Here is a 15,553-nt window from a genome sequence, read left to right on the forward strand (position 1 = left end):
TGCTCGATGGTGTTGAGATCAGGACTTTTAGCGGGCCAGTCATAATGAAATCAATGTTATTTGACCACGCGTTGTAACACGCCGTCGTCCACGACGTGGCAAGTCGTTGGTGCTTACTGTCGTTCGAAATCTTACGCGAAGATTTCGTATCGCTCAACTAGAACTCCCAACATGCCAGCATTAAGCATGCCAATCGCCCGTTCGCGTAAATTATTGGGTATTCTTGGCATACTAAAAATGCTACAATGTAAAAAACGTTAAATTGTTTTACATTTTTATGTGTTTTTGTTCACTTGACAACAATGTCAATAAGACAAGTAAAACAAATTGACCGAATACTACACGAGACACATCGAACCATGCATGCACGTGCAAATTGAATTTCACGTTGTCGACGATTAACAGTGCAAAAATAATCGATAAAATTCATGAATCTTGATAATACAGCTCAAGGCTAATACTACCTATATAATTTCATTACACAATGAATTCTTTAACACAACAAATACTATATGTACAAATCGGAAGTTTCTTTTTTTTGTTCAGTATATATATTTATGTATTTATATATATATCTAGCTAACTGCATTAGCTTGAGTGCTATTGGAATGTTATAATTTATTATCCACAAAATGTGATTTATAATCGTAATCGCTTCACAGTATATATCAAAGGCATCCTGTCACGGATTTAACGACCTTATTTATCTAAAAATGGATAATAAATAAAAATTACATTAATTGTTGCAAACCAAATCTAGCTATCGCATCACCTCAACTGAACCATGATGGAGTGAAATCCATGTCAATGCTCTCGGCAGTTTTAGTTTTTTAATTATGGACCATTGCCATAATTCAATTTGTTAAAAAAAATTTATATAAAATATCATTAATAAAAGGAGTATGGTAGTTATGAATATGGTTGAATAAAGTACATTTATTGACAAATCAAATTATTTTTGTTCAGGTAATACTTTGTTAGACCATTAAATAGGTCAGTGGTCTGTGACAATATTCCTTTAATAACATTCAGCGATGTTACTTACAATGACGCTGAATGCTGTCATTTACAATGACGCTAATTTAAGCTGTATCCTAACCGGCCGCGAGCGACGCGAGCGATTATTTCAGAAATCATTGATTTCAATTGCCGTATCCTAACCGTACGCGCGCGACACGACATATAAATCTGTCGCGTCGCGCGCGTGCAGTTAGGATGATGCTTCAATTGAAACCAGTGGTTTCTAAAAAAATCGCTCGCGTCTCTCGCGTCACACGCGCTCGGTTAGGATGCACCTTAAAGCTGTATCCTAACCGGCCGCGGGCGACACGAACGATTATTTTAGAAACCATTAATTTCAATTGCTGCATCATAACCACACGCGTGCGACGCGACAGATTAGGATACAGCTTTAATGATGTCATAGCCGCGACTGTCGCCAGCTTGCAGCTGCTATAGTGCCTCGTGAAGTTTTCAAGGTATTGTTCTGATCTATGCCATAATAATAGCGTTGAAAAATACAATATTTATGTAACCGTGAGCGGAGGTACCATACGGAATTTATAACACGAATTTGAGAATTGTTTTATTCTTCTCGTATAGCACTCCAGTGAATGTTATAATGTATTTAGTATCCACAAACTGATTTATAAGAAACGTTAAATATGATTGTAATTGCTTCATAATCGATGTTAATAACATTCAGCGATGTCAATTTCACAGCAGCAACTGCAGCAAACTTGCAACTGCTATAGCGACTCATGACGTCAGAAGTGCTCCATATCAGTGTTCAAGGTTTTGTTATGACCCATGCCATAAATGTAAGGAACAAAACCGCTAAGCGCGATCAAAACCGTATCTCAGCACAATGCAGAGTCGAAAGGTAATTTGTCAAAATAGTGGTTGATTCCATGAAAACCAAACCAAATACCAAAGTTAGTGTCTCGTTTACAGGAGGACAGGAACTTCCGATATGATCCTTTATTGTGCAATACATACGTCTTGACCGCCACAAAGAGGACTGCCACAAAGAGGACCGCCACAAAGAGGACTGCCACTCCCAGACTAGCGTGAGTGGTGGTGGTGGTGGTGGTGTTTGGGGTGTACGATATTTATGTAACCGTCTATTGTAATTTTATTTTATTTTTTAATTCAGCGTATTCAGTGAAGCTGGCTGCGGGTAAGAAATTTGATGCCAAGGTGCGGACCTCGTACAATGTCACGGTGACCCTGTTTGACGGATTCCTGTCAAGTCCCCCGTACACCATACCAATAACTATCCAGGACGTGAATGACCCCCCTGTGTTTTCCCAGCCCACGTATGCCGTGGCGGTAAACGAGGGAGGTGTGAGTATTCATTTCAGTTGTACGCCGTTACACCAAACTGCTCAAAACAACTCATTATTACAGCCGCTCTCTCTAGTTTTCGTCTTTGGCAGGTTATAGCGTTAATTTATACATTACTTACAGCTTCTTACTTACCATTGCTTGCATAATATAGTGGTTTTACTCATCCTGGTCTTCGTAGTACAAAAAAAAGAAGAAAAAAAAAAAGAAAAAAATAATAATAAGGCAAATAATAATACAACCCCCCAGAAAAATAACCCCACACAAACAAACACGTTCCTAATAAATTGGGTGAGCAGTTTAAGATTTAAGGGTATATTTTCCACTAGTACGTGTCTGGTATATCTGGGTAATTCTGGTTGTGATAGATTGTACATAATGTTTAGGTTGTTTAGTTTGGTATAGTATATTGCAGTTTGCTTATAATTTTGTTTTGCTTGGTTTGGTTTACAGCAGTTTATATTATTATTGCTTTGTTTGGTTTTTGGTTTGCAACATTTTGTTTTATTATTATTTTGTTTGGTTTGGTTTACAACATTTTGTTTTATTATTATTTTGTTTGGTTTGGTTTGCAACATTTTGTTTTATTATTATTTTGTTTGGTTTGGTTTACAACATTTTGTTTTATTATTATTTTGTTTGGTTTGGTTTGCAACATTTTGTTTTATTATTATTTTGTTTGGTTTGGTTTACAACATTTTGTTTTATTATTATTATTTTGTTTGGTTTGGTTTGCAACATTTTGTTTTATTATTATTTTGTTTGGTTTGGTTTACAACATTTTGTTTTATTATTATTTTGTTTGGTTTGGTTTATAATAGTTTTTATTTATTTATTTATTTATTTATATTTGGTTTACAACAGTTAGTTTTCTTATTGGTTTATTGTGTTTGGTTTACAACAGTTTGTTTTATTATTGTTTTGTTTGATTTACAACAATTTGTGTTATTGCACTTCAGGCGAACACGCGGACCTTCACCCCGCCAGGATTTGCAACCACAGACGCGGAAAGCGATACCGTGACCTACTCCATAGGAACGGCATCCCAGAGTTCCATGTTCAGCGTCGACCCGTCGACCGGTGCCCTGACCAACATAGTGGCGTTGGACTACGAGGACGCGACGACGCCGAAACCCGTCCGGGCCGAGGTGTGCGCCAGTGACGGGAAGGGCGGCCAGGCGTGTGCCCTGGTGGACATCACACTGAAGGTAGCTACACAGCGTCTCCTGGCAGTCACATATAGCTGTCTGCCCTCACCACGCCAACATTGCAATGCAGCCCAGTCCATTACTAAACTTATAGGGCCAAATTTACAAACCCCTTTTATGTCTTACACGCGTGTGACTACATACATTTACATTGCTTAAACCCCTTTTATGTCTTACACGCGTGTGACTACATACATTTACATTGCTTAAACCCCTTTTATGTCTTACACGCGTGTGACTACATACATTTACATTGCTTAAACACCTGCGTTTAAGAAAAACAAGCTTCGTAAATTCGGCCCATATATTTTAAATACTCTTTCGTTGTTATCACTGTCTGACTTTTGAATGTGTTTCTGATAGTCCTAATATTTGTAGTAGCCCAAACTGGATTTCATGTCGCAATACTTTCGAACAGAAGTAAAACCTATATTACAGTTTGAGACACTACAAACATCAGGATGACCAGAAACACACTGGATATATACAGACACTGACATTCTAAACAAAAAGCTCGATTTAGTTTTATTTTATGTAATTGTAATCAATAAAAAAGGTTCCATTGCTATCAATGGCAGCCAACCAACGACGATCTCTCCAGTTCAAATGTTACTTGTTTTTACCTGTCCAGTCGGTCTGGGGGTTTTAAAAATTTAATTTTATATTTAGTTACTATAATACATCTATATTATTCATGCCCTTTCACAGGCGCCGGAAGCGGGATCGGGGGTGGGGGATGACACCACGCCCAACTCTGAAGGTAATGCATTGGCTCCCTAGTTGAAAGGCAAATTACAATATAACCGCTAGCCCCCTTCCCCAGTTGCAATGATCTTCCGATATCTAGGACGTAAAGCAGTCGGTCTAGGATCGATCTCTGTCAGTGGGTTCATTGTGCTATTTCTCATCCCTGTCAGTATACCAATGCTGGTGTATCAAATAATGTGGTATATGCTATCCTGTCTGTGGGATGGTGCATACAAAATATTTCCTTGCTATTAATGGAATAATTGAGCAGGTTTCTTCTTTAAGATTGTCAGAATTAGCAAATGTTTGACATCCAATAGCCGATGATTAATAAATTACTGAGCACTAGTGGTGCCGTTAAACAAAACAAAGTTTTAACTTCCGATGCCTATTCTTTTGAAATTAATGTTCGCTTTTGAGCGGTTTTTCTTCTTTTCCCTCTTTACCATTTGTCTTACTATATTCTAAAGATAGAGTAAAAATAGATCGTTACTAAGAAACGTTTTCAAGTCGTCAATCTTTTTATACATTAACGGAATACCTTAGTGTTCCGGTGCATAAAGTTTATTGACTCATACACTTGATGGAATGCTGCCTTTCTGTCAGAATGACCTTTGTGTACTAAGCGTCCTTGACCATGGCCTCGTGACGTCTATGGGGAAAACATTACACCACAACTAGTAGGTCGGAAAGTGCAGAGTCAGGGGGATGGTTTGGGGGTCTTTCGAATTCCAAAGTGTTGTAAAAATCAAGTGAAATGTAGGTGCCCATTTTAATCATAGTCTTCTCTGATTAATGTAGATTGTCCTTTTCAAACCCTACAGCAACCTACTCGTACAGTTTAAAAAGAAAATTTTAATTGTATACTGTTAAAAAAAAGTATGGCAACTCTAATAAGAATTTACAATTGCCAAAATTGTGAGATATAGTAACTGTGGGGAATGGTTTATGATAATAGTGAATTAATTGGGAAAACATTACAACCGGTAGTTCAGTATTACAGTAGGTTTTATGACCACCAAAGATCTTGAAGGACGATTGGGGTCAGAAGTGAAATTTGAAAGTTGACGTTTTTTATCAGTAAATCGCAAATTCAAACAATAAAAATTACTGAAAACAAAACAATAACAACTGTATGATCAACAGAATGAAAAAGATTGACAGAAATAATGTTCCACAATGATTAATGGACCATTCTGGAAGTTGTCAAAATCGAGAATTACACCCCACGCACGTGTACTGGGTAACTGCGTGATGCACGTGCAAACTATAGAAGGTATTTCGGTGTGTTGAAAATAAGACCTAAATGTTCTTTACTAGGATGTCTGTGGTCAAAACGTATGTTCGGTCTAATAGCTGATATTAACATTATTATTTCATGTTCCCCAACTTTTTTGAAGAGTATATTATAACACATATATTACATATACATGCATATTGTAATCGGTTAGTGGTAACATTTTGTCACACTGATTATTGCTAATATGGTTATACTATATTGCAGGACATCAATGACAACAAGCCACAATTTGCCGCCGGCACGTACACACACAAAGTGTCGTTGACTACCCCCGCATCTACTCAGTTCCAGCAACTGGTGGCCACGGATAAAGACTCGAACGAAAACGCCGACATAGTGTACTCTCTAGATCCAAGTTGTGTCGCATCTGGTCTGTTCGCCATTGTTGGGGACTTCATTACGTTAGCACAAACAATAAACGTGCTGTACGGTACACCGCTTTCCTGCGACGTCCTGGCAACCGACAAGGGAGTCGACCCTGGCCCACTGTCGGATACGCAGACGATTTCATTCATATGGGTAAGATGTGCCTTTGTGACATTTAATTACTTTTTAACGTTGGCAGACCTATAAGAACCAGGGGGGGTGGGTGGGTATGCACCCTGCTTGAGGTCGTAAATGTACGGGTGGTTTTTTTGGGTGGGTTTTGTTTACCGACTCTATAATATAAATTAAGAAAAAAATCAAGAGTGTTCTTCCCCCGTCCCCCCACGAGATTGTCCTCCCACTTCAAATATTGTTCCATCCTCCCCTGGGGTCTAACTCATTAAACTCTGGCAATGTTGCGATGTCTCAGTCCACTGTAAACAATACTTGCAAGGGCCGATACGATGTTGCTTAAGAGAGCATTGTGATTAGGGCCTTCTTTTTCACTCTATATATAATTGTATGTATATTCGCTACTAACCATGACACAAACGATGACACAAATCCAGCAGACATAAAAGTATAACTAGTATTGCCACCCCCATCTGTAAGTACACCGTTGTGTATGTGTGTGTGTGTGTGTGTGTGTGTGTGTGTGTGTGTATGTGTGTTTGTGTTTTATGTGTGTGTGTGTGGCGTATGTGTGTGTTTTGTATCTGTGTGTGTGTGCGTGTGTGTATATTTGTGTGTATGTCTGTGCACGCGAGTGTGGTGTATTTTAACCCTTTGTATTTCAGAACGAGCGTCCGATTATCAGTGGCCCGGATGTAACGAAGTCGATATCACAGAACACGGCGGCGGGCACGTTCGTCCACACACTGGCTGTCACCGACGCCGAGGGCGACGTCTACGGGTGTATTGTCGCGAGCTCAACGCCCCCATCGGCGCCCTTCTCAGCCGCCATTGAAACTGGCACCAGTAAGTGGGAGTATTGCTGCATTCAATCTTAGACTTAAACTAGTTTAACTAAACTGATTCAGTCTTACACTTTAAACTAGTAAAACTAAACTGGCACCAGCAAGTGTGAGTATTGCTGCTTTCAATCTTACACTTTAAACTAGCTTTACTAAACTGATTCAGTCTTACACTTCAAACTAGTTTAACTAAACTGGCACCAGCAAGTGTGAGTATTGTTGCGTTCATCTTACACTGTAAACTAGTTTAACTAAATTGGCACCAGTAAGTGCGAGTATTGCTGCGTTCATCTTACACTGTAAACTAGTTTAACTAAACTGGCACCAGTAAGTGCGGGTATTGCTGCGTTCATCTTACACTTTAAACTAGTTTAACTAAACTGGCAGCAGTAAGTGCGGGTATTGCTGCGTTCATCTTACACTTTAAACTAGTTTAACTAAACTGGCAGCAGTAAGTGCGAGTATTGCTGCGTTCATCTTACACTTTAAACTAGTTTAACTAAACTGGCACCAGTAAGTGCGGGTATTGCTGCGTTCATCTTACACTGTAAACTAGTTTAACTAAACTGGCACCAGTAAGTGCGAGTATTGCTGCGTTCATCTTACACTGTAAACTAGTTTAACTAAACTGGCACCAGTAAGTGCGAGTATTGCTGCGTTCATCTTACACTGTAAACTAGTTTAACTAAACTGGCAGCAGTAAGTGCGAGTATCTTACACTGTAAACTAGTTTAACTAAACTGGCAGCAGTAAGTGCGAGTATTGCTGCGTTCATCTTACACTGTAAACTAGTTTAACTAAATTGGCACCAGTAAGTGCGGGTATTGTTGCGTTCATCTTACACTTTAAACTAGTTTAACTAAACTGGCACCAGTAAGTGCGGGTATTGCTGCGTTCATCTTACACTTTAAACTAGTTTAACTAAACTGGCAGCAGTAAGTGCGGGTATTGCTGCGTTCATCTTACACTTTAAACTAGTTTAACTAAACTGGCAGCAGTAAGTGCGGGTATTGCTGCGTTCATCTTACACTTTAAACTAGTTTAACTAAACTGGCAGCAGTAAGTGCGGGTATTGCTGCGTTCATCTTACACTTTAAACTAGTTTAACTAAACTGGCAGCAGTAAGTGCGAGTATTGCTGCGTTCATCTTACACTGTAAACTAGTTTAACTAAACTGGCAGCAGTAAGTGCGAGTATTGCTGCGTTCATCTTACACTGTAAACTAGTTTAACTAAACTGGCAGCAGTAAGTGCGAGTATTGCTGCGTTCATCTTACACTGTAAACTAGTTTAACTAAACTGGCAGCAGTAAGTGCGAGTATTGCTGCGTTCATCTTACACTAGTTTAACTAAACTGGCAGCAGTAAGTGCGAGTATTGCTGCGTTCATCTTACACTGTAAACTAGTTTAACTAAACTGGCAGCAGTAAGTGCGAGTATTGCTGCGTTCATCTTACACTGTAAACTAGTTTAACTAAACTGGCACCAGTAAGTGCGAGTATTGCTGCGTTCATCTTACACTGTAAACTAGTTTAACTAAACTGGCAGCAGTAAGTGCGAGTATTGCTGCGTTCATCTTACACTGTAAACTAGTTTAACTAAACTGGCAGCAGTAAGTGCGAGTATTGCTGCGTTCATCTTACACTTTAAACTAGTTTAACTAAACTGGCAGCAGTAAGTGCGAGTATTGCTGCGTTCATCTTACACTGTAAACTAGTTTAACTAAACTGGCACCAGTAAGTGCGAGTATTGCTGCGTTCATCTTACACTGTAAACTAGTTTAACTAAACTGGCACCAGTAAGTGCGAGTATTGCTGCGTTCATCTTACACTTTAAACTAGTTTAACTAAACTGGCACCAGTAAGTGCGAGTATTGCTGCGTTCATCTTACACTGTAAACTAGTTTAACTAAACTGGCACCAGTAAGTGCGAGTATTGCTGCGTTCATCTTACACTGTAAACTAGTTTAACTAAACTGGCACCAGTAAGTGCGAGTATTGCTGCGTTCATCTTACACTGTAAACTAGTTTAACTAAACTGGCAGCAGTAAGTGCGAGTATTGCTGCGTTCATCTTACACTGTAAACTAGTTTAACTAAACTGGCAGCAGTAAGTGCGAGTATTGCTGCGTTCATCTTACACTTTAAACTAGTTTAACTAAACTGGCAGCAGTAAGTGCGGGTATTGCTGCGTTCATCTTACACTTTAAACTAGTTTAACTAAACTGGCAGCAGTAAGTGCGAGTATTGCTGCGTTCATCTTACACTTTAAACTAGTTTAACTAAACTGGCAGTAAGTGCGAGTATTGCTGCGTTCATCTTACACTTTAAACTAGTTTAACTAAACTGGCAGCAGTAAGTGCGAGTATTGCTGCGTTCATCTTACACTTTAAACTAGTTTAACTAAACTGGCAGCAGTAAGTGCGAGTATTGCTGCGTTCATCTTACACTTTAAACTAGTTTAACTAAACTGGCAGCAGTAAGTGCGAGTATTGCTGCGTTCATCTTACACTGTAAACTAGTTTAACTAAACTGGCACCAGTAAGTGCGAGTATTGCTGCGTTCATCTTACACTGTAAACTAGTTTAACTAAACTGGCACCAGTAAGTGCGAGTATTGTTGCGTTCATCTTACACTGTAAACTAGTTTAACTAAACTGGCACCAGTAAGTGCGAGTATTGTTGCGTTCATCTTACACTTTAAACTAGTTTAACTAAACTGGCAGCAGTAAGTGCGAGTATTGTTGCGTTCATCTTACACTGTAAACTAGTTTAACTAAACTGGCAGCAGTAAGTGCGAGTATTGCTGCGTTCATCTTACACTGTAAACTAGTTTAACTAAACTGGCACCAGTAAGTGCGAGTATTGCTGCGTTCATCTTACACTTTAAACTAGTTTAACTAAACTGGCACCAGTAAGTGCGAGTATTGTTGCGTTCATCTTACACTTTAAACTAGTTTAACTAAACTGGCACCAGTAAGTGCGAGTATTGCTGCGTTCATCTTACACTTTAAACTAGTTTAACTAAACTGGCAGCAGTAAGTGCGAGTATTGCTGCGTTCATCTTACACTTTAAACTAGTTTAACTAAACTGGCACCAGTAAGTGCGAGTATTGCTGCGTTCATCTTACACTTTAAACTAGTTTAACTAAACTGGCACCAGTAAGTGCGAGTATTGCTGCGTTCATCTTACACTTTAAACTAGTTTAACTAAACTGGCACCAGTAAGTGCGAGTATTGCTGCGTTCATCTTACACTTTAAACTGGCACCAGTAAGTGCGAGTATTGCTGCGTTCATCTTACACTTTAAACTAGTTTAACTAAACTGGCACCAGTAAGTGCGAGTATTGTTGCGTTCATCTTACACTTTAAACTAGTTTAACTAAACTGGCAGCAGTAAGTGCGGGTATTGCTGCGTTCATCTTACACTTTAAACTAGTTTAACTAAACTGATTCAGTCTTACACTTCAAACTAGTTTAACTAAACTGGCACCAGCAAGTGTGAGTATTGTTGCGTTCATCTTACACTGTAAACTAGTTTAACTAAATTGGCACCAGTAAGTGCGAGTATTGTTGCGTTAATCTTACACTGTAAACTAGTTTAACTAAATTGGCACCAGTAAGTGCGAGTATTGTTGCGTTCATCTTACACTTTAAACTAGTTTAACTAAACTGGCACCAGTAAGTGCGAGTATTGCTGCGTTCATCTTACACTTTAAACTAGTTTAACTAAACTGGCAGCAGTAAGTGCGAGTATTGCTGCGTTCATCTTACACTGTAAACTAGTTTAACTAAACTGGCACCAGTAAGTGCGAGTATTGTTGCGTTCATCTTACACTGTAAACTAGTTTAACTAAACTGGCAGCAGTAAGTGCGAGTATTGCTGCGTTCATCTTACACTTTAAACTAGTTTAACTAAACTGGCACCAGTAAGTGCGAGTATTGCTGCGTTCATCTTACACTTTAAACTAGTTTAACTAAACTGGCACCAGTAAGTGCGAGTATTGTTGCGTTCATCTTACACTTTAAACTAGTTTAACTAAACTGGCACCAGTAAGTGCGAGTATTGTTGCGTTCATCTTACACTGTAAACTAGTTTAACTAAACTGGCACCTGCGTTCATCTTACACTGTAATCTAGTTTAACTAAACTGGCAGCAGTAAGTGCGAGTATTGCTGCGTTGATCTTACACTTTAAACTAGTTTAACTAAACTGGCAGCAGTAAGTGCGACTATTGTTGCGTTAATCTCACACTGTAAACTAGTTTAACTAAATTGGCACCAGTAAGTGCGAGTATTGTTGCGTTCATCTTACACTTTAAACTAGTTTAACTAAACTGGCACCAGTAAGTGCGAGTATTGCTGCGTTCATCTTACACTGTAAACTAGTTTAACTAAACTGGCACCAGTAAGTGCGAGTATTGCTGCGTTCATCTTACACTGTAAACTAGTTTAACTAAACTGGCACCAGTAAGTGCGAGTAAGTATTGTTGCGTTAATCTTACACTGTAAACTAGTTTAACTAAACTGGCAGCAGTAAGTGCGAGTATTGCTGCGTTCATCTTACACTTTAAACTAGTTTAACTAAACTGGCACCAGTAAGTGCGAGTAAGTATTGTTGCGTTCATCTTACACTGTAAACTAGTTTAACTAAACTGGCAGCAGTAAGTGCGGGTATTGTTGCGTTCATCTTACACTGTAAACTAGTTTAACTAAACTGGCAGCAGTAAGTGCGAGTATTGTTGCGTTCATCTTACACTGTAAACTAGTTTAACTAAACTGGCAGCAGTAAGTGCGAGTATTGCTGCGTTCATCTTACACTTTAAACTAGTTTAACTAAACTGGCACCAGTAAGTGCGAGTATTGCTGCGTTCATCTTACACTTTAAACTAGTTTAACTAAACTGGCACCAGTAAGTGCGAGTATTGTTGCGTTCATCTTACACTTTAAACTAGTTTAACTAAACTGGCACCAGTAAGTGCGAGTATTGTTGCGTTCATCTTACACTTTAAACTAGTTTAACTAAACTGGCACCAGTAAGTGCGAGTATTGTTGCGTTCATCTTACACTGTAAACTAGTTTAACTAAACTGGCACCAGTAAGTGCGAGTATTGTTGCGTTCATCTTACACTTTAAACTAGTTTAACTAAACTGGCACCAGTAAGTGCGAGTATTGCTGCGTTCATCTTACACTTTAAACTAGTTTAACTAAACTGGCACCAGTAAGTGCGGGTATTGCTGCGTTCATCTTACACTGTAAACTAGTTTAACTAAACTGGCACCAGTAAGTGCGAGTATTGTTGCGTTCATCTTACACTTTAAACTAGTTTAACTAAACTGGCAGCAGTAAGTGCGAGTATTGCTGCGTTCATCTTACACTTTAAACTAGTTTAACTAAACTGGCAGCAGTAAGTGCGAGTATTGCTGCGTTCATCTTACACTGTAAACTAGTTTAACTAAACTGGCACCAGTAAGTGCGAGTATTGCTGCGTTCATCTTACACTTTAAACTAGTTTAACTAAACTGGCACCAGTAAGTGCGAGTATTGCTGCGTTCATCTTACACTTTAAACTAGTTTAACTAAACTGGCACCAGTAAGTGCGAGTATTGCTGCGTTCATCTTACACTTTAAACTAGTTTAACTAAACTGGCACCAGTAAGTGCGAGTATTGCTGCGTTCATCTTACACTGTAAACTAGTTTAACTAAACTGGCACCAGTAAGTGAGAGTAAGTATTGTTGCGTTAATCTTACACTGTAAACTAGTTTAACTAAACTGGCAGCAGTAAGTGCGAGTATTGTTGCGTTCATCTTACACTTTAAACTAGTTTAACTAAATTGGCACCAGTAAGTGCGGGTATTGCTGCGTTCATCTTACACTTTAAACTAGTTTAACTAAACTGGCACCAGTAAGTGCGGGTATTGCTGCGTTCATCTTACACTTTAAACTAGTTTAACTAAACTGGCAGCAGTAAGTGCGAGTATTGCTGCGTTCATCTTACACTTTAAACTAGTTTAACTAAACTGGCACCAGTAAGTGCGGGTATTGCTGCGTTCATCTTACACTTTAAACTAGTTTAACTAAACTGGCAGCAGTAAGTGCGAGTATTGCTGCGTTCATCTTACACTTTAAACTAGTTTAACTAAACTGGCACCAGTAAGTGCGAGTATTGCTGCGTTCATCTTACACTGTAAACTAGTTTAACTAAACTGGCAGCAGTAAGTGCGAGTATTGCTGCGTTCATCTTACACTGTAAACTAGTTTAACTAAACTGGCACCAGTAAGTGCGAGTAAGTATTGTTGCGTTAATCTTACACTGTAAACTAGTTTAACTAAACTGGCAGCAGTAAGTGCGAGTATTGTTGCGTTCATCTTACACTTTAAACTAGTTTAACTAAACTGGCACCAGTAAGTGCGGGTATTGTTGCGTTCATCTTACACTGTAAACTAGTTTAACTAAACTGGCAGCAGTAAGTGCGAGTATTGTTGCGTTCATCTTACACTGTAAACTAGTTTAACTAAACTGTCACCAGTAAGTGCGAGTATTGCTGCGTTCATCTTACACTTTAAACTAGTTTAACTAAACTGGCACCAGTAAGTGCGAGTATTGTTGCGTTCATCTTACACTGTAAACTAGTTTAACTAAACTGGCACCAGTAAGTGCGAGTATTGTTGCGTTCATCTTACACTTTAAACTAGTTTAACTAAACTGGCAGCAGTAAGTGCGAGTATTGCTGCGTTCATCTTACACTTTAAACTAGTTTAACTAAACTGGCAGCAGTAAGTGCGAGTATTGCTGCGTTCATCTTACACTGTAAACTAGTTTAACTAAACTGGCACCAGTAAGTGCGAGTATTGCTGCGTTCATCTTACACTTTAAACTAGTTTAACTAAACTGGCACCAGTAAGTGCGAGTATTGCTGCGTTCATCTTACACTTTAAACTAGTTTAACTAAACTGGCACCAGTAAGTGCGAGTATTGCTGCGTTCATCATCTTACACTGCGTAAACTAGTTTAACTAAACTGGCACCAGTAAGTGCGAGTATTGCTGCGTTCATCTTACACTTTAAACTAGTTTAACTAAACTGGCAGCAGTAAGTGCGAGTATTGCTGCGTTCATCTTACACTTTAAACTAGTTTAACTAAACTGGCACACTTCAAACTAGTTTAACAAACTGTGCGAGTATTGTTGCGTTCATCTTACACTGTAAACTAGTTTAACTAAACTGGCACCAGTAAGTGCGAGTATTGTTGCGTTAATCTTACACTGTAAACTAGTTTAACTAAACTGGCACCAGTAAGTGCGAGTATTGTTGCGTTCATCTTACACTTTAAACTAGTTTAACTAAACTGGCACCAGTAAGTGCGAGTATTGCTGCGTTCATCTTACACTGTAAACTAGTTTAACTAAACTGGCAGCAGTAAGTGCGAGTATTGCTGCGTTCATCTTACACTGTAAACTAGTTTAACTAAACTGGCACCAGTAAGTGCGAGTATTGTTGCGTTCATCTTACACTGTAAACTAGTTTAACTAAACTGGCAGCAGTAAGTGCGAGTATTGCTGCGTTCATCTTACACTGTAAACTAGTTTAACTAAACTGGCAGCAGTAAGTGCGAGTATTGCTGCGTTCATCTTACACTTTAAACTAGTTTAACTAAACTGGCACCAGTAAGTGCGAGTATTGCTGCGTTCATCTTACACTTTAAACTAGTTTAACTAAACTGGCACCAGTAAGTGCGAGTATTGTTGCGTTCATCTTACACTTTAAACTAGTTTAACTAAACTGGCACCAGTAAGTGCGAGTATTGTTGCGTTCATCTTACACTGTAAACTAGTTTAACTAAACTGGCACCAGTGTAAACTAGTGCGAGTAAGTGCGAGTATTGCGCGTTCATCTTACACTTTAAACTAGTTTAACTAAACTGGCAGCAGTAAGTGCGAGTATTGTTGCGTTCATCTTACACTGTAAACTAGTTTAACTAAACTGGCACCAGTAAGTGCGAGTATTGTTGCGTTCATCTTACACTTTAAACTAGTTTAACTAAACTGTCACCAGTAAGTGCGAGTATTGCTGCGTTCATCTTACACTGTAAACTAGTTTAACTAAACTGGCACCAGTAAGTGCGAGTATTGTTGCGTTCATCTTACACTGTAAACTAGTTTAACTAAACTGGCACCAGTAAGTGCGAGTATTGTTGCGTTCATCTTACACTGTAAACTAGTTTAACTAAACTGGCAGCAGTAAGTGCGAGTATTGCTGCGTTCATCTTACACTTTAAACTAGTTTAACTAAACTGGCAGCAGTAAGTGCGGGTATTGTTGCGTTCATCTTACACTGTAAACTAGTTTAACTAAACTGGCAGCAGTAAGTGCGAGTATTGTTGCGTTCATCTTACACTGTAAACTAGTTTAACTAAACTGGCAGCAGTAAGTGCGAGTATTGTTGCGTTCATCTTACACTGTAAACTAGTTTAACTAAACTGGCAGCAGTAAGTGCGAGTATTGCTGCGTTCATCTTACACTTTAAACTAGTTTAACTAAACTGGCACCAGTAAGTGCGAGTATTGCTGCGTTCATCTTACACTTTAAACTAGTTTAACTAAACTGGCACCAGTA

General features: G+C 38.9%; 1 protein-coding gene across 1 annotated transcript in view; it reads left to right on the forward strand.

Moving 5' to 3' along the window:
• Positions 1-15,553, forward strand: part of LOC121378001 (protocadherin-16-like) — a 43,613-nt gene that overhangs the window by 14,435 nt on the left and 13,625 nt on the right. The window contains exons 7-10 of the mRNA XM_041506098.1: positions 2,156-2,346; positions 3,306-3,554; positions 5,806-6,120; positions 6,765-6,945. Of these exons, the coding sequence (XP_041362032.1) occupies positions 2,156-2,346; positions 3,306-3,554; positions 5,806-6,120; positions 6,765-6,945 (936 nt within the window). The remainder of the gene's footprint in view (positions 1-2,155; positions 2,347-3,305; positions 3,555-5,805; positions 6,121-6,764; positions 6,946-15,553) is intronic.

Source organism: Gigantopelta aegis, chromosome 7 (genome assembly GCF_016097555.1).
Source record: "Gigantopelta aegis isolate Gae_Host chromosome 7, Gae_host_genome, whole genome shotgun sequence".
Lineage (NCBI taxonomy): Eukaryota > Metazoa > Mollusca > Gastropoda > Neomphalida > Peltospiridae > Gigantopelta > Gigantopelta aegis.